The sequence below is a fragment of the Candoia aspera genome, chromosome 2 (genome assembly GCF_035149785.1).
Source record: "Candoia aspera isolate rCanAsp1 chromosome 2, rCanAsp1.hap2, whole genome shotgun sequence".
Lineage (NCBI taxonomy): Eukaryota > Metazoa > Chordata > Lepidosauria > Squamata > Boidae > Candoia > Candoia aspera.
This window is the reverse complement of record NC_086154.1, coordinates 139,854,994-139,879,347: the sequence shown is the minus strand read 5'-3', so window position 1 is coordinate 139,879,347 and position 24,354 is coordinate 139,854,994. Positions and strand designations below refer to the sequence as shown.

Here is a 24,354-nt window from a genome sequence, read left to right as displayed (position 1 = left end):
GCCCTTCACGATTTAGCTCATGGCATCATTGAGGTGCTCAAGCTCCAGCACCACAACAAGGTAACGATCCTTTGCTGAAGGAACAGGGGCTTACAAATGATTTATATCTGTCTGAAGCAGCCTCCCCCATCTGGTGCATGTATCCTCCAGGTGTTAGACTACACCCATCATCCCTAATGAGCATAGCCAATGTGGCTTAAGACCATCTAGTAGAAACTAGGACTGCAATTACAGTAATGTTTAGGAGATCAAAACAGTCCTACTGGATCAGACAAAAGATCCATTTTGTCCAACCTAACATTAACCCCAGAAGCTATCTGGATATTTTTCATGAGGCGTATAGTCAACCTGAACTAAAAGATATTAGCCCACTCCCATCATTTGTTTCCCAGCAATTGACATTCACTGGGACATGGCTCTAACTGTGAGAATTTAATTTAGACACGGATACTAGTGGCATGCAAATTTAGGCCATATTGATTAAAGCTGGTGTGATCCACTCAGATTTTCTAAAAAGAAAACAGCAATTGTCCTAATCAGTTACAGGTAGTACTCCATTACATTTATATTACAAATGTAATACAGTAGGGAAGGAGGGTAAGCAACTGGAAAATCAAGAATCAGATCTAATTGGTCAGCCATGTTATTGATCAACTAGAACATGGGGAGACAGAAAGTAGATATGTTTGCTTGTTTTCAAATCAGGTTCAGGTAGGTTGGTCACAGAATTCCTGTAAAAAACAAAATAAACAAACTAGAAATCTGCCAACCCTTAATTAAAACAAGTATAAAAGGATCATAATGTATGCAAAACTCTGAAGGTCCAAATTTTCCACTGCCTTGGAGAATTGTGTTAGATTTCTACTCCCATGGCCAGGCTAGCTGGGCGATTGCGGGAACTGAATTTTACCCATCTGGAGCAGGGCCAGATTAAGGTCAACTGATGCCCTAAGCACAGTCCAACAACGGGGCCCCTTGGCCCTTCCACTGATTAACTGACAAAATGTTAAGTCTCAGTAAGTGCTGAAGGTGAAATAAGAGATTAAAAATTCAGTTTTCTTCCAGGCCATCCCCCAGGCTGGACCTCAGAACTATATTAAACTTAAAAAATATTTAACATTAAATATCAGTAAGCAATATAAGCAAATTTACTTACTTAATTTATTAGCTGTCCATCTTTACTTATAATTAGGACTATAGAAAAAAGGCAAATTTTCAAGACTTTTTAATGCATTTTTAATAACACTGTTATGGGGGGGGAATGCAAATACAAACATTTATTGAAAACTAAAGACAAGGGTGGCAGTGAAAGAGTTAAGGGCATGATAGCTACGGGAAAAGGCTGTGTACTGCCCCCCTTCCCTTGGTGCCCTAAGCACATGCTTATTTTGCTTACTGGTTAATCCAGGGCTGATCTGGAGGGCACAGGTTGCAGAAAGTTATATGAAACGATAAATCCAGTTAGCCATGCCTCAATAACACAGAGACAAAGCACAAGTGCAACAGACTATTTTATCTTTGGCCTTTTTCTCTGCCTTCTACCTACCTATACGACTGTTGCATGCAGAGAAAGAAGATCTATATTATTTCTAGCTGCCTGCCTCTCCTTGCGTTCACCACCGTTCATCCCAGCGATGCACAAACCAACTTTATACGTATGAATTCATTACGTATTAATGCAGCCTGCGCCCCCGTTTTCTTTCTGCAAGAAGTCCCACTGGAATCGATACCATTTGCTACCAACGCCCCGAACCTGCTATTTACAACCCGGGAGTCTGAGAGCCTCCTCTTCTAAATCTAATTTGGATGCACAGAGAGCCCCGCAATTTGCAGCCGACCTGAATGGAGCGGGAACTCACCCAACCCTTCCTTGACAGCCTGAACCTTTCACTCCAGCCCCGGGAGATGGACCACCTCCTCATTTCCAGCCTCCTCTCCGAACACTTGCAAGCACCACGCTTACCCTTAACCATAGAGCTCCTAGTTCCTCTCTGTTCCTAGCGATCACCAGGAAATACAGCAGAGAGGAGGAGGAGGAGGAATGGGGGGTTAAATTAATCGGGGACCTTCCTGTTCCCAGCAACCCCCTGAGCTGAGAGTTGAGCCTTAGTGGAATCGCTGCGCTGGCTGGATCCTCCCGCGGTGCTTAGGAGCCCCGGGGACGTGACTCGGGTTCCTTCATCCCGGGCAAGTGAGTTTGAATCGAGGGATCCACGCGGGTGGGATAAACACTGGGGTGGAAGCATCGCCCGTAGGAAGCATCTGGAGCAAGGTTGCATGTTTGAAATGACCTCCTCCTCTACACCCCGACAAGTCCGCAACGTGGCTTTGCTCGATCAAGTGCAGGAGCCCGGCGCGTAGCAAAAGACCGCATTATTATTGCGATCAGATTATTCTGCTGATAGCCTGAATGAAGAGTTTCTTTATCTCCCGCTCCTTTTTCTCCCTCGATCTCCGTGAAAACTCTTTATTATTTCTCAGCGGTGCAGCCATCCTTCACACTCAATTTCGGCACCGCTCCGAAGGTTTTCCCTGCACTACCTGCGGGCTTTTTGCTCGCTGCCCCAAACGACATGGCTTGCTCGCAAGATGGCCACCCCGAGCTTCAGAGAAAGCTGTCATTTAAAAGTTGCGGTTGAGGAGTGCAGCCGAGAGCCAACGTCCACCAAGTTAGGAGTTTCTAGGGAAGAGTAACAAAGGCGAGAATGAATGCTTATTCTCCAGGGCAGCCCTTGAGCAGTGTACCAGAAGGAGAAAGAAGGTGATAGTGGGGATATAAATACGTGTTTATATAAGAAACTCAAGAGAAAAAGAGACTCGGCTTGTATAGTATTCTGGGTTATAATGAAATTCATGTCATTTGGTTTAATGTCTTGTGCAAACACAGCCACTGTGGTTGCAGAATTATGGTTTATGACAAAACACAGTGCAAACCCAGCTAACTGGCTTAGTTATAATTAAGCAAACCAAGGCTTACTGCGACAGGTGAACCAGGCCAAGTGTTCTTGGGCACCTTGGAAACGAAAAGATTTCTGGTAGAACCCAGATTGTCTTCATTGTCTCCCATCTCAATCTTTTTTAGCACAGCTTCTGTGCCCTTTACTGCTGCATGTTTAAAAAATAAATGAGAAATGTTTTCCTCGTTCAGAGATACTGCAGAGGGTGGGAGCTAGACTGTTTGGCAGGTCAATGTTTCATTTGTTATTGTTAATAACAAGCAGCTAAGTTGTTGTGGAATGGGGAAATCACAATCTTTTTGGAAATAAATATGGTAAGTTTGGGAGCTAGACTGTTTGGCAGGTCAATGTTTCATTTGTTATTGTTAATAACAAGCAGCTAAGTTGTTGTGGAATGGGGAAATCACAATCTTTTTGGAAATAAATATGGTAAGTTTGGGCCATTATTAGTCTTTGCTCAAGTCCCTTGTTGGCATGCTGAAAATTGCTATTAATGCCAGGTGGTGGTTGCACATGATGAGTTTTAAGTTGAGAAGTTTAGGTAGTTTTACAACAAAAGCCCATCTACACATACATGGAAGTTAAAATGAGAACATTCCTCAGTCTTACTACATTAACTGATTTGCGACCTACAGCCTCTGTGGGCTAGGTCATAAAAGAGGCAGAACTTTTTTTTAGTTCCAGGATTCAGCTTTGTAATCTCCTTATAGTATTGAGGCTCAAGCTTCTGATGTATAAAGATATTTGAGATACTGTGACAAGTGAAAGGGCTGATACGTGAATTCAGTGCTTTTGGTGACCCTTAGAGCTATCTAAAATTGCAGTGTTGAATATTATAGATGTTTACTTTTTCACTCCTGAAATAAGCAGTAAAATAGGTTAAGCCAATGGAAGACCTAACATACCGTTTTTAACTGGGGGAAAAAAATGGGTGGAAGGCAGAGAAAAGACCAAAAATTCAACTGCCACCAGTGTTGTCCTAACTTGGAGGTTGAAAAAAATAAGAAAGGGACAGGTCATAAAAATTACTTGTCCTTAGTCTAAATTAGAGCTTATTTAGTCATGGTTTATTGAATAAGCCAGAATTGGCTTGATTTGCAAAACACATTCAAACTATGATTTACACACCACTGTAGCTCACAAAACATACTAAAATGCTAATAAAACAATTACAGCTTACTAACATAATGTGAACCAGATCAGCATCTTCTAATGTCTGTATCTTGAAATGCTGCTGAAAGTACAAATACAGTTGCTGCCTGAGTACCTGCACCATTACCTCCTGGTACAGTTATGTAGGTCTCCCTCTTAGGAGGTAAGTGAGCCTAGTTGTTTCTCAATGATACCTTTGAGATTCTTGCATTGCTCAAGCCCAGCTTCTCACAAGGCATTTGATATGATAACTAATTCCTTACTGCTCTGGGCAGTGGGCCAAGGTTATTCTTGGTGGCTCCATATGACCAAGTACCCTTGAGTTGGAGAAAAGATAGCTGTTGGGATCCTGATACTTCTGATATCCCTGGTCCTTGGGGCACCAATAATTGACAGCTAAAGGCAGGATGCTGGAGAGAGCATGTACTTGCTTTGGACTCCAGCGTATTGGTAAATAACTGCTGACTCCACCCAAGATAACCTGCCAGATTTTCAGATCAATGCCTGGTATGCATATAACATTAAGCTAAATTGGCTCCCACAATTTCCTTTTTTGGCCAATTTTATAGCATCCCAGTAATGCAGGAGCTAGCTGGTTGCTTCACTGGCCCATCATATAATATGGGAAGAACCTCATTTGCCATCAAGGAAATCAGGTTTAAAATGCTAGTAGCTAGGGTGACTATTCTCTGTACAGTGTGTCAAGGATGTACTTTGGCTTGGACTTTCTCAGGAGTACGTTGCCAGATTGGATCTGAACCCCAGAAAGGAGGCAGCACAAAAGAGGATTCCTTAATGTATAGAATGAATTTGATCAATACTGAGTAGCTTTTACCCAAATGGCATTAAAGGGAAGATTCTCAAGAGTGGTGGAGATGGTTCCCAAGCAAATTTAAGCCTTGGCACTTTTGTGGGCAAAGGTGGGGGAGAGAGAATGAGAACAAATTTGTACAACTTAGTACCAAGACTAGCAACACCTAGGTGACCTTGGTTGATCTCAGAATGCAAAGCAAGGTCAGACCTGGTTAGTACTTGGATGGGAGATTATTAGAAAATCTCAGGATTGTAGGTTTAGACTGAGATTTGAAAAAAAAATCATCCTGGAAGAAGGCAGTGGTCAACCACTTCCATGCTGCAGCTTAGAAAGTGTACTGGACATGTCCACAAAGTCACCACGAGTCAAATGTTTGCCTTATCCACAAATACAGGGTGGCTTCTCTGACTTTAGCTCTTTCTTTCTCATAACAGACACATTCTGGCTTGAAAATCCTCATTTTGAGATGGAGCATGAAGATCCCAGCATTGCAGAGATCCATGGCTCAGATAATGGTGGGACCATAAGGAGAGTCTACATAGGTGAGAAACTGGGGTATCGTAGAGAGTAAGGTAGTTGACCTTGACCAAGACATGCAAACTCCACTGCCAAAGCAGCAGTGGGGCTAAAGCATTTTTTAAGTCCAGAACATCTAGATAACATTTGGAAGCAGCTCAGGCAGATGCCCCCTAATTCACTGAACTGGGGGTGGGGGGAGGAGGAGGGAGGGGGGACAGCACAATCAGTCTTGCAAGATTCTGTTAGTGCAGCCAATCTCAATAAAAGTAGTCTTAGCCTTCCTGTGGAGTTGATTTCATGGTCTGGTCTACCTGGTGGGGCTGACAAGTATATAGCCTTATTGAATTGTAAATACTTTATTATACTCTTCCTCCAGGAAATTTCTAGGTGGCATACACAGTTCTCCTCCTCTATTTTTCCCTCAAGAGCAACCCTAAGAGATAAATAAGAGATCATGAAGGAGGTGGAGTAATAGAGCAAGTTCCATGACTAGAATAAAGAGTTGAATCCAGAGTTCACTAATCCTAGTTTAATCTCTTAGGTGGGGGATGCAGTCTGCATCTCACCTTTCAGAAGCAGCACAAAGTTCCTTCAAAAGCTGCCATTGACAGAAGTCTGTCAACTGTAAGAGGAGGAAATTATTACATGTACAGTATAGGGAATAATCATATGACTTCAGTGAATTGTCTTTAAATTCAATTAAATGAAAATTCCAGTTATATAATGTGCTTTTGTCCTGACCTTTTTAAGGTGATCTTTTAAAGACTTTTTTACTTCTGGTGTGTACAGCAGAGATAGGGATCCTTCAGTTTTCCAGTTATTGTTGCTCTTTAATTTCAGTCAACCCCAGGCAGTGTGGACTGTAGCTAGACATGATGGAAATGACCGTGAGATCCAACAGTATCTGAAGGGCCAGAAATTCCCCACTCCTAATACCCAACCCTGTGCAGAAGAGGCAATAGGTTCTTTTTGTAAGCCCCAGAGGTACATTCTTCTGGCATTTAAATCTGAGCCTTTGGTTCTTGATCCTTTGCACTGAACAAAGGGCTTCTCTTCTCTAACAGCCGACAGAGGTGTGGTGCGCAAGAGTGAGGACGATTTGAAGCCTGAGGCCATCCAGCCTGCTATGCAGCACAGACAACCCACCTGGAAGGCAAGTTCACAGCAGGAAGGCTCTCCCATAGAACGGCAGGGGAATCTGTTAGCCCCAGGCAATTATGGCGAGGGTGACGTGGCTGTAGCAACCAACGTGGTCTCCCGCTCCAGCAAGCAGCGCCCCTTTATTTGTAATGAGTGTGGCAAGAGTTTCAGCCACTGGTCGAAACTGCTACGGCATCAGCGCACACACACTGGCGAGCGCCCCAGCACTTGCACTGACTGTGGCAAGAGCTTCTCACAGAACTCACACCTAGTGCAGCACCGGCGCACCCACACCGGCGAGAAGCCTTACGTCTGCCGTGACTGCGGCAAGAGCTTCAGCTGGAGTTCCAACTTGATCCAGCACCAGCGCATCCATACTGGTGAGCGCCCTTACACGTGCGGGGACTGTGGTCGCAGTTTCACACAAAGCAAGAACCTGGCCAAGCACCGGCGAACGCATACAGGGGCTCGGCCATTCCGTTGCCCCGAATGTGGCCGAGGCTTTGCACACAGTGCTGGCTTGATCAAGCACCAGCGTTTGCGCCACGATACGGACTCCCCCATCGGCCACCCGTGTCCAGAATGTGGACAACGTTTCCGTGCTCCTTCAGAGGTAGAACGCCACCGCGTTGCCCATCACGGGGTTACCCCATCAGAGCCCTTCATCTGCGTGGAATGCGGAGAATGTTTCACCAAGAGCACTACCCTTATTCGCCACAAGCGAGTGCACAAGCCAATATTTGTGCGCTGAAGGTTTCTTCCCCTGGTGGGATGTGAATTCTAAGTGATGTCCAGGTTAGCAGCCTGGAAACTGATGGTAGTTTGGGGTCCAGCGTGACTCTTTGCAACCTGGATCTCTCTTGGCCAGACCGAGGGCCCTAAGTGAGCCAGTGTACCAAACCAGGGAGCAGCAAGAAGGGGAGGAGGCAGGAAATTCAGCTCAGAGCTCAGGACTCTGGTCATTCGTTGGAAGAAAAACTTAGTGCCCAGATCTTGATCTGCCTTGTGGGGCAGGATCAGAAAATAGTTCGCACTGACCACCTGAGAACTAGCAGGCTCTGCTACTGTAAATAAAGTGGGGATATTTGTTTTTAGTTAGAAGCCATAGGAATTTTTGAGGAGAAGGTGGGAGAAGAGATCTGGTCTTCAAAATAAGGTTTATTGGGACTTCAATGAAAAAAAATGGATTAAGGAAGTACCTTTGTTATTTTACTTTGGAAAGGTATGGATGTGAAGTGAAAAAAAAGTGAGGACAGTGAAGAATAGAGGAATCGGAGGATTGAAACCCATTTTGTGCAATAAAGTGTTTTGTATTCCCTAATCTCAGTTGCTTTCACTTGTTTTGTTTCCTGTTTGTGATTGTCTTCTCAGTAGAAAACAGGGCAAAGTGTGTCAGAAATGGAATACGGATCAAATATTGAATAGACAATAGATCTGCATTGCTGAAAAGGTCCCTGCTGTGGAGGCACACAGCAGAAGAGGGATTTATAATTCTGGAAGCTACTATATTAAGCAGATAAGGGCTACAAAATATTTGTGGTGTTTTTTGGGGGGGGCATTTTTCTGGTGAGCAGGAATGGTGTGTTGTTACTGGCAAGGAGTGGGATGTTTTCATGCAGTGTACTGTAATTAGGAAGTGCTGGGCTTTCTATGTTTCCCCACTACCTTCCCAGTTTTAAGTGACTTAAACCAACTTAAAGCTTAATACACCTTTGTGTTTTTGTTTCCCACAGGAAATCATGTCTCTTAGAGTTTGGCAGTTTGCTACTGAGCTTTGATGCTACGAGTGGTGGGGCTGCCCAAAAGGAGCACAGTGGCCACATGTGCATTGCAAGTTGCTGGTCCTTTCCTTCCAAAGTAATACAAGCAAAGCTCCAGTCTAAATGTCAAAAATTAGTAAGAGGAAACTATAACCAGATAATATGGGCAATTGCAGTAATATATATTTAAGCTTTGGTGGAAATTGTCAGCATTAAGATATTAAATCAAAGGTTCTTAGCTGTAGATGTGAGTTTACAAAGTTGAGAAATATGTTTAGAATGGATGTCCTAAGGAAACAGCAACCCATTCCCTGCTTGTCATCCCTGAAACAAATGTTTGCAGATTTTGAATCTTTAGAACCCATGTTGCTCAAATTCAATGGCAAATTGCCAAACAGAATGGTGATTTCCCTTTTGACATGATGGAATATCAAAACTGGTGTTCCTTAAAAAGGAACATCCAAAACTTGATGTCCAAACCCCATGTTCCTGTTTGGAATGCTTCCAGCAAAAACTCATTTTGAGCTCAAACTGCTTGCATTCTAAACATTTTGCAAAACTTTAGTGAAACACCAAGTCAGGATTTGAGAGGTGGTAGAGTGCCTCAGACAGTAGAGTTCTGGACAAAAGTGGAATACTTTGGGGAAAAAAAGGCAGGGTGAAATAGTCTGGTAATAAGGCAGAAGATAACCGGAGAATGAACTATAGTTTAGTTCTGAGAATGGAAATACTTTTAGCAGATTGGCTCATTCCACCTAATAGAGGGTTGGGTAAGTATGTGGCAGAGCACTGTTGCCTGTTTTAATTTGTCTTGAAAACAGAGCCAGAGAGAAAGTGGGGGAAATGAGATGAAGAAACATGAACCCGAAAAGGGGAATTATTAGCAAGAGCTAATGTGGGATGGATTATAAATGACAGCCAGTTTCACAGTCAGCTCACGGAGGTGATGTTGCACTTACAGTTGTAATCAAAATTATTCAACTCCCATTGCAAATCAGGTTGATTGTCAAAAAGTACAGACTTTCAGCTGTTTGCAATGAACAAATCAAACAAAAGCAGTCGAAATAGCTCAACACAATGAATGCTTCAAGTGGTGTCCCCACATTCAACTGAAAATGCAACTTATAATGACTTCCCCAGTCTCAAAGTTATTCAACCCCTTCATGGCAAGCATCTTCAGTACTTAACAGAGCTTCCTTTTTCTGCCCCGTCCAGATAGTGTAACCACTGTTCCTTTAACTTTTAACTTGCAAACTATGCTTCCAGCTGTGTCTCTAGGAACATTCAATGCCTTCGCTTTTTGTATCCTGTTCCTTGTTTGTGAAGGGCAATCTCTTACCTTTTTGGACCATTCTTTTGACTTAGCCGTACTATATTTCTAACATGCAGTCAAACATGACACTCAAGTAGCCCCTAGCTACTTCAGGTATTTCATGTGTTCCAGCTCAAGCACACCTGGTGCAACTAATGAAGCCCTTGATTAGTTGCATCAGGTGTGCTTGAGACAGCACGTTTTGCATACTGTATGTGTGCTGTTGTGACAGATTCTATTCAGGGGGTTGAATAATTGAGCTATTTCAATTGCTTTTGATTGATTTGTTCATTGCAAACAGCTGAAAGTCTGTACATTTTGACAATCAAAATGTAATGGGGGTTGAATAATTTTGATTACAACTGTATTTTCTGCTTGTGGGATTTTTGTGAACATCCCTTAGACCTCTCTGGAATAGACTGCTGGACTGGATTGGCCTCTTAGGAGTCAAAACTGTATCTAGCTTTAACTCCAGTTTTAATAGCGGCCAATCAAGAGATTCCAAGAAAGCCTGTAAGTGACGTGGTGTCCCATTTTTAACAAGCATCTGCTGGTTTGAGCTATCTTTGAGTAGGGAATTATAATTCTAAAAAAAGAAACAGACTGGCTTGGTCTAACAGTGGCAATCACCTACTGACAGAAACAGAAGATCCGTGTTTGTTGTGAGAAATCAACTCTTAATAGCCCAAGGACAGCACTAAAAATTGACCTATATTTGAAAGAAGACTAGAGTATCTTCTTCAGGCAGCAGAATTAACAAGCCTGTGAAAAAGTCATTCAGATAGTAATGTTTTGTCTCCAGAGGAAACTGAAAAACACGTATTTGTAAAATTGCAAATATTTGTTCTCTGGTTTTAACATACTCTTAAATATTTGCAAAATCACATGCAAAAAAATCTAAAAATCAACACTTTAGGAATCACCTTATGATAATACTTCGACAAAGGGGCCGTTTTAAATTCCTTTGGTGCCATCTGCATGACACCTTTATGGGCCAAGTCATTATTTAGTGATGTGGCACCAGAAACTCAAACTAAAGGTTTCTCCAGTCATACTTTGCAGCCATAATTTCCTGCCTTTTTAAAAACAGTTTGGGGTGCGGTTGGGAGGACCTGCAGTTAAAACAGAGTCCCTGTAGGTTATTGGTCCTGTTCTACCTCTTTCTGCATCCTACAGGGTGCAAAAAAAAGAAAAACAGGCCTAGATGAAGTTGCTCCTAGAAACTGCTTTCTTTCCATTTCTGTAGCCAGATCTGAAGAGATTGTTAACTCAAGGTAGCCCTCCTCTTTTGATTTAAATGAAACAGGTCACAGTAGGCTTAAGAGGCGCTACCCTAGCTACATTTTATGTCCAAATCTGGGTTTGACTGACATTTTAGGACTTCAAACGGCCTGGCTTAATACAGTATCCTGTGATCATGCCCAAACCCTGCATGAATTGCAGCCTCAAGAGTCACATGCAGAAGGAAGGTACCAGTGCTCGATACATCTTCACCATACAGTAGTTATCACTATAACTATTAGGAGGCACTGTACCTTTTATCTTCATGTGAAAATAAAGTGGAAGCAATGCACAGAGAAAACGTACAGAGTTCACACATTATGGCTCGCTTTAACTATGCTTAAGTGATTCCACCATACTGGGCCAGTTCAATCCTGCTGGGGATCCTAGTGTTAAGAACTATTCGGCCCTGCCACCTAGGTCTAGCCTCCTTCATATTATTTCAAGTATGTGTGCACATGTAAATACAGTGAAATCTCATTTTACTAGACCTCAGTGCAACAGGCATCTAAACATAACATGGTCCAAATTTCTGATGATTTACACTATTCATGCAAATGATGTACTTGATATCAGTATACTCCATTTGTATAATGAGGGCATTATGCAAATAGCATAATTTGTTTCATGACACCATCATGTAAATGGACAGATGGCCTATGTCCCTGTGATGTCCTCCTCTGATTCAATCAATATTCCTCAATAATGTTAAAATGAAGTTACACTATGTGTTTGAATTTTCAGAATGTCCCCTCTACTCAACTGAAAGGTTAACAGCCGTACAGTTCATTGCACTCCTTATTCTTATCCAGCTGCCTTAACCATGGGATCCTCAGCCTTTCTGGGACAGTAAGACACCTTTGAGATTTTAAGGGTGGCTGGGCAGCCTTGTGCACCACAGACATCTGTTTCCCAGAAAGCAAACTCAACCCACTCCCCTCTCTAGTCTTCTACCATGACAGCTTGCCTTTCCCATTTTTCTTGGCAGGTGGAATGCTTCTAAACAAGGCAGTGGTCTGCAGCTTTCTCTAATGTTTATTTTCCAAGAGGACCTTCAAGTTACATACAAGGCCCAGAAGTATTCCTCAAACTAAACATTGTAACTCGAATTGATTAGTTCCCTTTTTTTTAAAAGAACCTTAACAAAACCAAATCAGGTGGGCTTGGAGCCTGCTGGGCAGCAGGGTAGTTGTCCATGGGCACATCTGTTCTATGGGCAGCACTGCATTAGTCAATATGCAATTATTACTTGTTTGTTGTCCTACCCACTTATTTTGTACAATTCTATTTACAAGCCACTGCATTTTCACTGGGGCATCATATGAAAGACAGCCCCCAGATGCAATAGCTAGCAATCCAATCATCTCTGCCACATAACATCTGAAAGCTCAACAGGTTGAGCAGATGTGGCCCTCAAGATGTTATCATTCCCAGAAACATTAGACTCCCACATTTATTTAAACAGAACAGAAAATGATCATCCCCTTTCCCTCCCACCCTCTCCTTTCAGCTGCATGGCAGCAGGAATGCTGCTTCCCTCCAGATGTTTTGACCATCGCAAAATAATAAACCCAAAAGGTGGGCAAGGGAGTCATCTTTGCTAGGCCTTTGTTGGCACCACTGGTGATGCACCTGCTGCTGTCAGTTGCTGAATCTTTTGGCTCATCATCTCTATTACAGCTGCAAAAGAAAAGAAACCAAGCTAAGTCAGAAAACTATTTTAGCAGTAATTGCTATAATCAGAATCAGATGGAGTAGCAGCTCCATTTCTCAGCCTTTGCCTGCTGCTAAGGCCTACCTTGCTTCATTGCATGCTTCTCCTGCAATGCTGGCTGGATTTTCTCCATTTGCTTTGTCAGGAATTCAATCTTCCTCTTGAAGAAATCTCTGGCATCATCCACTGACTGCCAAGATCAAAGGTACTGTCACTCCACTGTGTACAATCAAACTGACTTTGTCAACAAAGGATGCCCAGCTAGCACCTTGCAACTGCAAATGTGGCAAATCCAAATTGTCTAAATTAATTTGGATGGGTTTTTTTCCCAGTCCCATTTTGGCTTATAGTTTTCAATTAACAGTGGGCAGAACAGGGCGTTGGCTGCAAGCTTCAGAGAATGCTAAATGGCCCATCTTTGATCCCTTTTACCATCTGCCCTGTATATGATGGGAGTGGGCTGTGATCAGCCGGGGAGAGCAGCAGCAGGACACTTTGGTGCCATATAAAGACATTAAAAAATTGATGAAATAAAAGGGTTATCTGAATTTGGTTATCTTTGCCAAGATTAGATTTCTCTAATGCGAAATCTTTTGAAGATGGCCATGGTTGCATAATAGTAAGATACAGCACTTTATACATTCTTAAGATGTGTCTTTCTTTTTTTCCCCCACAACCTGGCATAAAAATCAGACCAGGAAGCCCACCTAAGAAGTAGGGGCCCATGCTTTTAAAGCCTCTGACTCTAATTCCTTACAATGGCAAGCAGTGCGGGGGGCGCTAAACTCATACTTCCACATAAAGGGAGCTCAGACGAGATTCATGAAGTGATGTTTACCCCAGAATAATCAACACAGAGTACAATTTACAACAAGGACAGGAAACAGCACTCTCCAGTTAGGTTCAACTACAAATCAATTCAGGGCCAATGTGGGTTAGAGATGGTCCTCACTGCAGAGATGGTCCCTCTGGAAGGTGTCAAGCTGTGGAAGACTGACATAAGAGTAGATGTGGTCAATGTGGTGGTGGGCTTGCTCTTAATTATTTGCCTTATCAGACATCAGATTAGGAAAGCCTGAATCATAACCTTTTACCCAGGATGATAAATGCTAAAATCTGCTCAATCAGGCAGGTAAGATAAGCTACAAAAGACTCCCCAAGACCCCATCTGAGGGTCTTCAGATGTACAACTGTGCCTGTATGGTGGAGGACCAGAACTCTGCATTTCCTAGGGTGTTAGATTGTGTACTGTTGCTTCCTTAGAACTGTGCAGCTACTTCAACATTAGCCTCACATACATGATGAATGTCTTACCTTTTCTACATAGTAACCTGTCCCTACATCTAACAAGACATGGCTCACATTGGAAAGCGTCCCAGGAACATACATCTGTAAAGAAGGGTTAAGGAAAAGCACAAGAGCTGGGGAGAATCAAGCACAATCAAGAGGAAAAAAGAAAATTAAATTTCTAATTAAATCCCCCAATGGAGAAAGTAAAAAAGTCACATGCGTTGTTGGGTCATAACGCTTATGCTGATGAAAAAATATTGGAAAGGATAGTCATAACAGCTGAGGTAGCATTGTAAAGCATGGCATCAGTATTTCTTCAATAAATGAAATAAAAATTGCAAAATAGTAGGGCTATGAGTGCTTTTGGAGTTGTTTGGAGCTTGTGGGATGCAAATGTAGCACCTGTCTGAAACTCCTTCAGGCAGTCCAAAGAGTCACAGAAAAGTACAACCATCGTGCTCCAAAGCACCTTTTGGGAACTGACTCTCAGGCGCTGCACAGCTTTACAAAATATCCAAGCCATACTGTATTGTAGACATTAGAATAAGTTTGGCTGATTTACATTAACGATTCCTTGGCACCATTTTATACTAGCCTGGGATTTCCTGGTTGTCTCCCATCCAAGTACTCAGCAGATTTAAGCTCAGTTGTTGTTTTTTAAGTGAGCCAGAGGTTGCCACCTGTTATCTAAAAATATACAGTACTCACAACAAAATGCATCTCCCCACATGTGCTATGCGTTGCGAAAACCTAAAACAAAGGACATATTTGTAGCTCCCTAAGTAAAGGACACAACTCCAGTAGTCTCCTGGCTCAGAAAACAAGAGATTCCTGAGGGTTTATATTTGTATAATCAATGTATGATAAAATGCGTTAATTTGTAAGTTTTCTTTTGACTCCTCTAGTATCTTAAAGATCCCAAATGCTACAGTCAAGGTAAGTTACAGAAGCCCCATCTAACCATAGGTACAGCACTTCCCTGGAAAAATATTGTTTGACAGAAGACTGCAGGAGGAAATGCATAAACACAAACACAAAATGAGCTAAATGAAAAGATGCTCCTCCCCCTTTGAAAATGGCCTTTCCTTTGGAGAGCTTGAATTAGAAACACAGAACTAAGAGATTGTTCTCAGCAATCTCCTATTATCTTCTCAGTAGAAAGCTTGATCTAATGCAGGAATTAGAGGATGAACCACAAACAGAGCACCCCAAAGATGCTTATCTTTCTCCTGCTCTTTGTAACTGTCAAGATATGATCGCTTTAAAGTGCTGCAATTTCTTGTACGGAAACACACTTTATAAATACTTAAAATGGAACACCTACAAAGTTCTCAGACTTTTTCCTGCAAGTGTGATTCATGTGTTATCTGGCTACACTTTCACTTACCATGGGTAGCACCTTTTTTGTTTCTCAGATGAGCAACTGGTAGAAGTCACAACAGAAAGTACGCTATACAGCCAGCCAGCCCTGGTTCACACGTTACCCTTTGTTGTAAAGTGCAATCAGTGTGTCATACAAACGTGCCAATTCTTTTCTGCTGAAATGTATGCATTATCCTGAAGGTGATTCAGATTTCTTAGGAATTTTGATTAGATTTTCCTTCCTTCCTTCCTAGATTCTTTGCAAGCCCTCACAAAGCCTCTTATTTGCTGAGCCCAACATACAGAAGTCTACAGCTTGCAAGGTACTTGCCTCTGGATTTGTTCCCATCAGAATAGTTGGGAAGCAGAATAATTAGCCTGTGCGAACATAATTTAAACCCTTCTCCTTTGGAAGTCGCAGAATGCATTTGGGCTCCCTGAAATAATAGTAACTCGGTAAACTGATTGTAGATTAATTCCACTGCCAAATTACTAGAAAACAAAAGGACTTATGAGAAAGAAAAAGTTTAAAAAGGCAAGTTGAAGATCTTCCATGATGCTATTATTTTGCAGAAAGGATACAGAGCTGGATAGTGGAACCAGTAGCTCCTTACCTAAGCAGAGGGGGAAAAAATAGGTTTTGCAATGTGCTCTAGATAGGGCTGCCTTACAAAAGGACAAACAATAACCAATGCAGAATGTAGCAGCTAGAACAGTACATACACCATATTAAACAAACCATACTAGCTGGCAACACATAGTTCTAACGTGATCTAAACTGTTAGTGAATGTTGCTTATGGCTGTAAATGGTTTAAGACCGTAATACTTGAGGAGGGACATCTTCCAGGATTTATTAATATAGATATTAAGGTCTGCTAAGTGGGCTTTCCCTCAGCTTCTACTGCTGAGACCATTGGGAGGTGTCCCTCATGTGAAGATGCATGGAAATGCCATCTCAGCTATGGCCCCCTACGTACAGAATGCCCTCACCTCAGAAGTTTAGCAGACACTGATATTAGTGTAATTTCAACAGCATCTTAAGATCTGAATATTCGAGAGAATCCATGGGCCATGTTAAATGCAACTGTTCCCCTTTATTCATGTTGTTTGTTTTACATGGCACCTGCTATTTTACTAATTGCACTGCAAAACTATAATATAGAACAGAAAAATAAATAATGAAGGGGCAAATGCCCAGAACTATTCTCCCACTCAGCAGAACTGATATTTAATAGTAATATAGAAACAGAGTTCAATTCAGGGAAATTTTTAGTTAATGAATCTGAGACATAGGAACTAAAAGCTAAGCCAAAAGTCAGTCCCACTGAATCCAATGCCATTTTCTTCTAAGCCAGTGTTTCTTAAAGTGTGGTCCTAGGACCCCTGGGGGTCCCCCAAGACCCTCTCAGGGGTCCACAAAATCAAAATTATTTCTCAGCCTATTTTGAAAAATAATACAAGATTAGAATCCCATCAAACAATTGTGAGAAGCAGTAGTGGCAGCAAATGCATCAATACAAACAAAAGCTCTTTTGGGGTCCTCCATCATTTTTAAAAGTGGAAAGGGGTCATGAAAGAAAAACGTTTAAGAAACACTGCTTTAGAGTATCAAGCATACCAATCTCCAACTTCCAGTGTTCTCTTTTCCTTACTTCATGGAAATTAAGGAGTGAAAATACTTGGCCTAAAATTAATATGTAGGTCAGTAGCAGGAATCAAATTCCACAGGTTTGATAATATCTTTCCAGTCCTTTAAACCACAGATGAATAATCACAAACTGGATGACCAGAATAAGCATAACTGCTCATGAAACCTTGATGATTTTAGCAGTACCAATGAAACTGCAGCCAACCACTGTAATAAAGACTTGTTTTAATCAAAACAATCTTCTGGACAAGAGGAGCTGAGGACCAGTACTACTTCTATTCCCAAACTGACAAGGTTGCAATCCTATACTCACTTATCCAAAAACTCAAGTGAGTACGGCTTTTCAGAAGAAGATATACGTAGGACTGCATTGTACGTCTATCCTCTTTCAGGTTTAGAATCTCATTAGGTCATAGGACAGATGGGAAACCTTTGGCCCTGCAGATGTAGAACTCCTCCCTGCATCAGCCAGCACAGCCAACGATGAGGGATGCTAGGAGCTGCAGTTCAGCAAAACCAGAGGTTTCCCACAGAAATATCTGTCACAGTTTCAAGGCTAAGCTGAGGCTACAAGAGGAGAGATTAAGAAAAGGAAGTTGCTACTTGCCTTCATTGCTTTTATTTAATACATTCAGACAGTCCTTTGCTTCCACATATTTTGTCTGTACCACCTTAAGTTGTGCAATGGATGAAGAAAGGAATTCCACTTCCTGGAGAAAAACATACATAACTCAGAGCAAAGCAGTGAAGACCACACACTCAGCGCTCCAAACAGTTGTTGGATTAGACATTCTAAAACAATGTCAGAAAATTTTGTCATTGTGCTATTTAGTGCATTGAGAGATGAGGTAATTATTTCATTTAAACATGTCTGTTCTGTTCTCATCAAAAAGCTTTTGCACACTTCTTATGACAGAGTGACACCACACACCAGATACATAGCAAGAAAATGATGCAAGTATTGTGGCTATGTAATTCACAAATGTGGCCATTAGCCACAATTTCCTCTTGCTGCCAATCAAGTATTTTGGCTTTTTTCAACATACAAACATGTGGGAAGAACTGGACTATAAGCATTTCCACATGTGGCAGCATAGTATCTAAATCAGGATGGAGAATCTGTGGCTTTTCTGAAGTTGTTGAAATTTCCAACCACACTGTTGATGTTGAAGAATGCGGTAAGCTGTAGCTCAGCAACATCTGGAAGGGAATACAAGAACATCTTATGTTTATCCTAAGCTTGCCTTAACATCAATCAAGCCATGGAAATCAGAGCATCTGGTTCCGTAAGGACTCCATTAGTGGACTGAAACCTGTAATTTAAAGAATAAGAGGATGCATAGGGAATGAGTGACAAGAGTTGGCTCAAATTCTAATTGCTTGGTTCTAGAAGATTATATGACAAACCTATCAAGCAATTAGAATTTGAGCCAACTCTTGTCACTCATTCCTTATGCATCCTGTCTAGTGGACAATAAACTATATAGGTGATCAATAAACTAAATAAGATTATCACATAAAGCAAGTATCATTTTTTCTTAAAGCAGGAGAACATAGACTTTAAATACCGAAACTACAGTCCTGGGATTCTTAGAGAAGAAAAGTTAGAACAGAGGTCTTAATCACAAGAATTTAGTTTATTCACAAATATTCAGTTAAAACATTCCTTTCCAGCAAGATCCTCAACATAGGAGTTTGAATGCACGCTCAGAATGGCCTAAAAGCATAATCACCCTACTAATAGCCTCACTCACTTTAATCTTGGCATGAATTTCTCTTTCCTGCCCTCCTCCACATTCCACATAGTTGGCTTTAAGTTAGGAAATAACAATACCCGCCCCCCCAAATACCTAATACTGAAAGATGCCCGCTGTGAATGAAAGCAACAGCTGACATGCATAGCATATCTGCCAGACAGGGGCATGGTGTAAAGAGTTAGGAACATGACTGTGACAATAATATGCAAGGACAGTTACCTAGGCAAAAGGGGCTGAAACTTATTTTAGATCCAGAACAATGAGGTAACATTCAGAAGTGGCTCAGACAGACCTTTCCCTAATTCACTGGAGTACAAGGAGGAAGAAGAGGGACAGCTCAATCAGTCTTGCACGATTCTGTTATTACAGCAAATCTCAAAGTACTTTTAGCCTTTCTGTGGAGTTGATTCCTTGGTCTGGTCTACAGGTAGTCCTTGGTTAATGACCTCTTGTTCAGAAACCTTTTCGAGTTAAACGATGATGAACGAGTGGTACCTACAACTGGTCTTTGAAGTTCTGGCCATTACAGCACCCCTGTGGTCACATCATCGCACTTTGGGCACTTCTCATTGCACTTACGATGGCTGCAGCATCCCACAGTCACATGATTGCCCTTCCTGCCAACTTCCCACAAGCAAAGTCAATGGAGAAGCTGGCAGGTAAAGTCACAAGTCACTCCCGCTCCTGTCACTTTTTCTCCCAAGGAGCCTGCTACAGCGCACAAGACCAGGGTTCTCGTACTCTGTAGTGCGTGCTTGCCTGCAGCACCCCCCCCCCGCACTCTGTAGCGCATGCATGCCTGCCTGGCCGCACTCGCACCGTCTATCCTTATGCTGGGCTGCAGCACTCCCCCCCCACTCACTCCGCAGCACCCCCCCACCTGGCCACACTTGTGCCGCAGCACACCCCTGCTCGGCTGCACTTCGTAGCACGCACCCACCTGCTTGCCTGCTGCCTAAGGAAAGGCTTGTTGTGACCAGGATTTGCAACTTCCTGCCAGCTGCCCCATTGACTGCTTGTTGGAAGTCAGCAGAAAGTTGCAAGTCGTGGTCATGTGAGGTCCTCGCTTAATGAGCGGTAATCCTTGCTTAATGATAGCAACAGGAACTGCCAGGATTCCCATTGTAAAGTGGTGCGGTCACATGACATCGCACTTTACGACCGCATCACTTAGTGGCAGAAATTCCGGTCCCAATTGTCGGAATTATCAGGGGTCAATTCAGCATTGTCTCATAAGCATAAGGGGGGTCTCTCTAGCAAACATATCTCTATTGTGCTTGTGGGATGTCACATGGATCACCTGATTTCCACTTCCTCCTCCTCCTTGGGCTTGGGGATTAATAATCTCCATTAACCTCGTGGGCAGACCTGCAAGCAGGAGCTGCTGCAGGATGCAGCTCTCGCCCTATAGAAAATGTCTACAAAGAACCAGTGATGATTAAATGCTTTCTATTATGAACCTACCTGTATCCAGATCTAAAGTAAGCTATCTCTATTTTTCTTCATCTAACTAGAGTGCAAAGACTGAGTTTATTTCTGAACGTAATTAAGAATGTGCAAGTTCTCTTTTTTGGTTCTCACTTCTGCTCTGCAAGATTGCTGTTAGCTGCTTGGAGTTATTTTATTAACCTTTAAAACCTCCATCACCGATTACTGTTGTTAAGTGAGGACTACCTGTACCTTGTGGGCTGACATCTACATAGAATCAATTTCTTAAAAAGGAAGAAGCTGGAAGTCCAGAAATAATTGAGACAGAAAGCATACCTGTATATCTGTTTCGGGAAACAGTTACTTCTGGAAAGACAGGTAAAGAAAGTTTTCCAAATCACTGAACAAGATTGGAGCCAAAATATAGCCCTGCATGAATGTATCTTTAGTAAGTAGGTCTGCCCTATCACATTGAGCCTGGAGAGTATTATTCTATGTAGAGCAGGGTTTCTCACCAGGGTTCCGTGAGAGGTCACTAGGGGTTCCCTGGGAGATCATGATTTATTTAAAAAATTATTTCAATTCGGGCAACTTCACATCAAAGAGGTAAGTTTCATTCTTTATTTTTAGTTTAAGAACACTGTTAATGCATATATACAGGCCTGAACATGAAACAAATACAGTAATTTTGTAACTTCTGGCCTATCTTTGAGCCTGAATGTGCAGGGGTTCTCCGAGGCCTGAAAAACATTTCAAGGGTTCCTCCAGGGTCAAAAGGTTGAGAAAGGCTGCTGTAGACTGCCACGACATTTTGGGTGACACACCAGCATTCACCGACTGCCCCAGCCCAGTCCCAGCCACAGTCGCCCACCACCTCCAAGACCCTGGCTGCCCTGCCCTCCGCCTCCCCAGCTCACCTTGCTGTGTTCTTGCTCCCTCTTGTGTGAATAATTGTTATTGCACCTTCTCGCAAAGCCAGTTCCTGGAGAATCCACCTGCAATTTGCAAGTAGCTTCTGCAGGAACTGGCTTCGCGCAAGAGGGAGCAAGAGGACAGCAAGGTGAGCTGGGGCAGCAAAGGGCAGGGCAGCTGGGGTCTCGGAGGTGGTGTGGGCGACTGTGGCTGGGACTGGGCTGGGGCAGCTTCCTGGAGAAGCTGGCTTCACATGAAGGGGTAGTTGCTGTTGCTATTATTATTGCCCCTTCACACAAAGCTGGTTCCTGGAGAAGCTGCTTGCAATTTGTGCAAAGGGATGTGAAGGGACGCCTTTGATTAAGGGTGTGCTTTTGCTGACTTTGCGCAAAGCCTTTTTTTTTTTTGTTCGGGGTGGGTGACATGCCAGCAGAGTCAAGTTAGGCATTTTCTGATTTTTTCACACGCTGAGCCCAAAAGATTCGCCATCACTGCTCTAGTATATGGTCTGGAATTCTGTATCCATGAAGTTATATTACTATAAAACCTTGCAGTCTGAAGTAATGTTGAATTTCCCTCCAATCTCTTTTAGAGAGGTTTTTTTCCCCCTCCATTTGTAGTAGACCAGCACCATCCTGTGGTCTGCCTAGAGCTTTTTCATTTGGATTGGCTTGTGGATTTTCTGTTTAGTTGCTGATCCTGATCAAGGGAGCTCCATATTTACCTCTTTAGTAGGGAAGGTTTGCATTTTAATATCTCAAGTTATTATAGTTTCCCCATTCCCTTTGCCCTTCCTTTCATTTTTAATGAAGTTTTATTTTGGTGAGATTGGTCTGTCTGATGAGATTGGTGCAGAAAGCTCTAGTCATAAACTCTAAGCTACATGCCCTGAATATTGGATTATAAAACTTCATTCCCCTTAATTTTCTTAACCTTTTAATAGCCAGAAAGAACCCCCTCTCTCTCACACACACACACACAAAGCACTGGAGGAAGGCTACTAAGTGAACCACTCCCTTCTCCCCCTCCCCCCTTGGAAAAGAATGAAGGCAACAGAAACTGTCAAACTGCTAACCCAAAGGAGACAGAACCAGGATACAAAAAATAAAAAGGGCTTCTGAGAGAGGAGGTTTGAGACTTCCAGTTTTCCATCCTATAGGCTCAGTCATTAAAGTCAGTGACATTCACAAATACTACACCATCCCTGCTTTCAGGTTAAACGTTAAGAATTTTAATGTGAAAAATGGATTCAAAAGCAAGGGTGGACAGTCAAACAGGAAATTGCAAATTACATCAATTTCCTAAAATAAGAACACCCCAACCTCCTCAATTCAGATCTAAGTTCAATTAAAAAGCCACTAGCAAAGCAATCTCATAGCTTCTATAATTCTCTCAATCTATACAGTAACAAGAGGAGATAATGCCACTGGCCCATTATACTGGAATACTGAAGGAATGATGGAGAAAATATATATGAAGCACTCTGAACATTAAAAAAGTATTATATGAAACCATTATTTATGGAAGGGGGAAATTATTCAGGGTCCTCAGTTTAAGAAGAGGGGGGACATAATGATTTCTACCTGATCTTCCTACAGATCTGAAATTAAGTGACAACTCCCCCCACAGAAAAAGACAACACCAGCTTCATGTATGTTTTTTTGGGGGAGAGGGGAAGGCAAAGCATAGTGGCTCCAAAGAGCTGAATTAAGCAAGGTATTTCCAAGGGAAAATACTGAGTTTTCAAAGGGCTGATGGGGTGAGGGGCTGCATAGCATGCTATGTAAAACGCAAAGCTGGAAAGCATCTAGGGTAAGTCCCCTTCTCATGTATACTTGTATCTACTCATACACAATTCCATACAAAACCCACCTAGATTTGATGGAGCTATGAGTTGCCCAGCTCCTGAGGTTCAGCCCTCAAGGTACAACGGGCAGAGTCTGGAGGCTCAGAGGTATCAGCAGTCCCTGGCAGGTCACAGGAGATTGTGGCATCGCGCAGAACTTAACAGTGAACGTTAGAAGACAAAGACCGCTGGGGCGAAACGACGGCCCGTTATGGGCACAGAGAAAAACCTCCTACCCGGCTGAAAGGTTGCCTTCTCTTTATTCTTCCCTTCCTTTTCCCCCTCTTTTCTTCACTGGAGATTCAGAGAAAGCCCTGAGGGCTGTAGTCTTACCCACGCTTACCTGGGGATAATACTGAGTCCAGTGGGTCTTTCTTTCTTTCTTTTTTTCTTTCGCGTAAGCGGGCACAGCCCTGAACATCCACCCCAACCGGGAGCCCTCCAGGCGGTCTGGCTCCCGGCTCTCACCTCCTTCCCCGATCCCTGGGGGAGATGGGAGGTTTTGGACGCCAAGTGAGGGACCTCCGTTCTGTGTCTCGAAAAGGCCACATAATTTCACACGGAACTGATCAAGCGTCCCCTCCTGCGCAGGCAGCCGTGCTGACGAACTAACCTGCACTTCACTCACACACACACACCCTCCACTTCCTCACCTGATCCAATTGGTTTTTCAACACTTCCAGCTGCGGCAGGGAGAGCTCCGCGATGTTCACCTGCTGCGCCATTTTAGGAGGCGGCGGCGAGATTCCTCCGCGCGCCACCTCGGGCGAACAGCGACGTTCGCTCTAGCTGAGGGAGTCTATGATCAAGGCGCCCATTGTGACTCACGGCCGACCGAAAGACCCGCCCTGCCCAGCCAATAGAAAGATGCTTACTGCTCAGGGCGCAACGCCCCCATTCGGCTTAGGGGGTGGGGGTGGAAGCGCTGTACGTGTGAAGTGTATATATGATAAAGAAAACGCGTTACATGTGTCCGGCTGGGACTGTTTGCATGGTGCCCACCACGTGTGTGTATAAATAAAAATCGGAGTTCCGTTTAGATTTTTTTGACGGGCTATGAAAATGATTTGCGTCCGCTTTCCAGTTTTTTCGGCCTCCCAATTTCGCTTATACTGTATCTTTGAACGTCCTGAGCCCGCTGCCGCCACCCCCTAAAGCTATTGATCTCACACCTCCCAGAAGTTCTCAGACACCATCCCCATTGGCTGGGGATGACGCGAGGGGCAGTCCAACGCATCTGGAGGGCAGCTGAGGTCTTCGTTGCATTGCAGCGTCAAACCGCAGCCCCAGTCTGCTCCCTCGTTTACTTAGAGCCTCTTGTGCTTAAAGTCTTTGGGATCCCGGGAACTGACTATATTGTAGGACAGCCGTGTTGGTCTATAGTGGCAAAAATTAGAGAGGAGCCTGCTAGCATGTTTTCTCTCAAATTTTACTGAAATACATTTATCAAAAAGCGTTTTA

At 43.0% G+C, this 24,354-nt stretch overlaps 2 protein-coding genes across 6 annotated transcripts; one reads left to right on the top strand and one right to left on the bottom strand.

The window, feature by feature from the left end:
• Positions 1-1,794: 1,794 nt before the first annotated feature.
• On the top strand, positions 1,795-7,908 carry LOC134490678 (zinc finger protein 629-like). Of its 5 annotated transcripts, XM_063293887.1 has the most exons (4): positions 1,795-2,191; positions 2,482-2,761; positions 5,358-5,465; positions 6,507-7,908. In XM_063293887.1, the coding sequence occupies exons 3-4, from the start codon at positions 5,390-5,392 to the stop codon at positions 7,331-7,333; spliced, it is 903 nt and encodes a 300-aa protein (XP_063149957.1). In that variant the 5' UTR covers positions 1,795-2,191; positions 2,482-2,761; positions 5,358-5,389; the 3' UTR covers positions 7,334-7,908. The 5 variants fall into 5 exon arrangements, with proteins under 5 accessions (XP_063149957.1, XP_063149956.1, XP_063149955.1 ...); XM_063293886.1 differs by lacking the exon at positions 2,482-2,761 and having other exon boundaries at positions 1,796-2,191; XM_063293889.1 differs by lacking the exons at positions 1,795-2,191; positions 2,482-2,761 and adding an exon at positions 6,283-6,426 and having other exon boundaries at positions 3,291-5,465.
• A 4,044-nt stretch (positions 7,909-11,952) lies between these two features.
• On the bottom strand, positions 11,953-23,702 carry PFDN5 (prefoldin subunit 5). The gene is made up of 6 exons (XM_063293884.1): positions 23,547-23,702; positions 17,558-17,660; positions 15,884-15,915; positions 13,964-14,038; positions 12,734-12,839; positions 11,953-12,615 (listed from the first exon to the last, which is right to left on the bottom strand). The coding sequence occupies exons 1-6, from the start codon at positions 23,616-23,618 to the stop codon at positions 12,536-12,538; spliced, it is 468 nt and encodes a 155-aa protein (XP_063149954.1). The 5' UTR covers positions 23,619-23,702; the 3' UTR covers positions 11,953-12,535.
• Between the last annotated feature and the right edge of the window lie 652 nt (positions 23,703-24,354).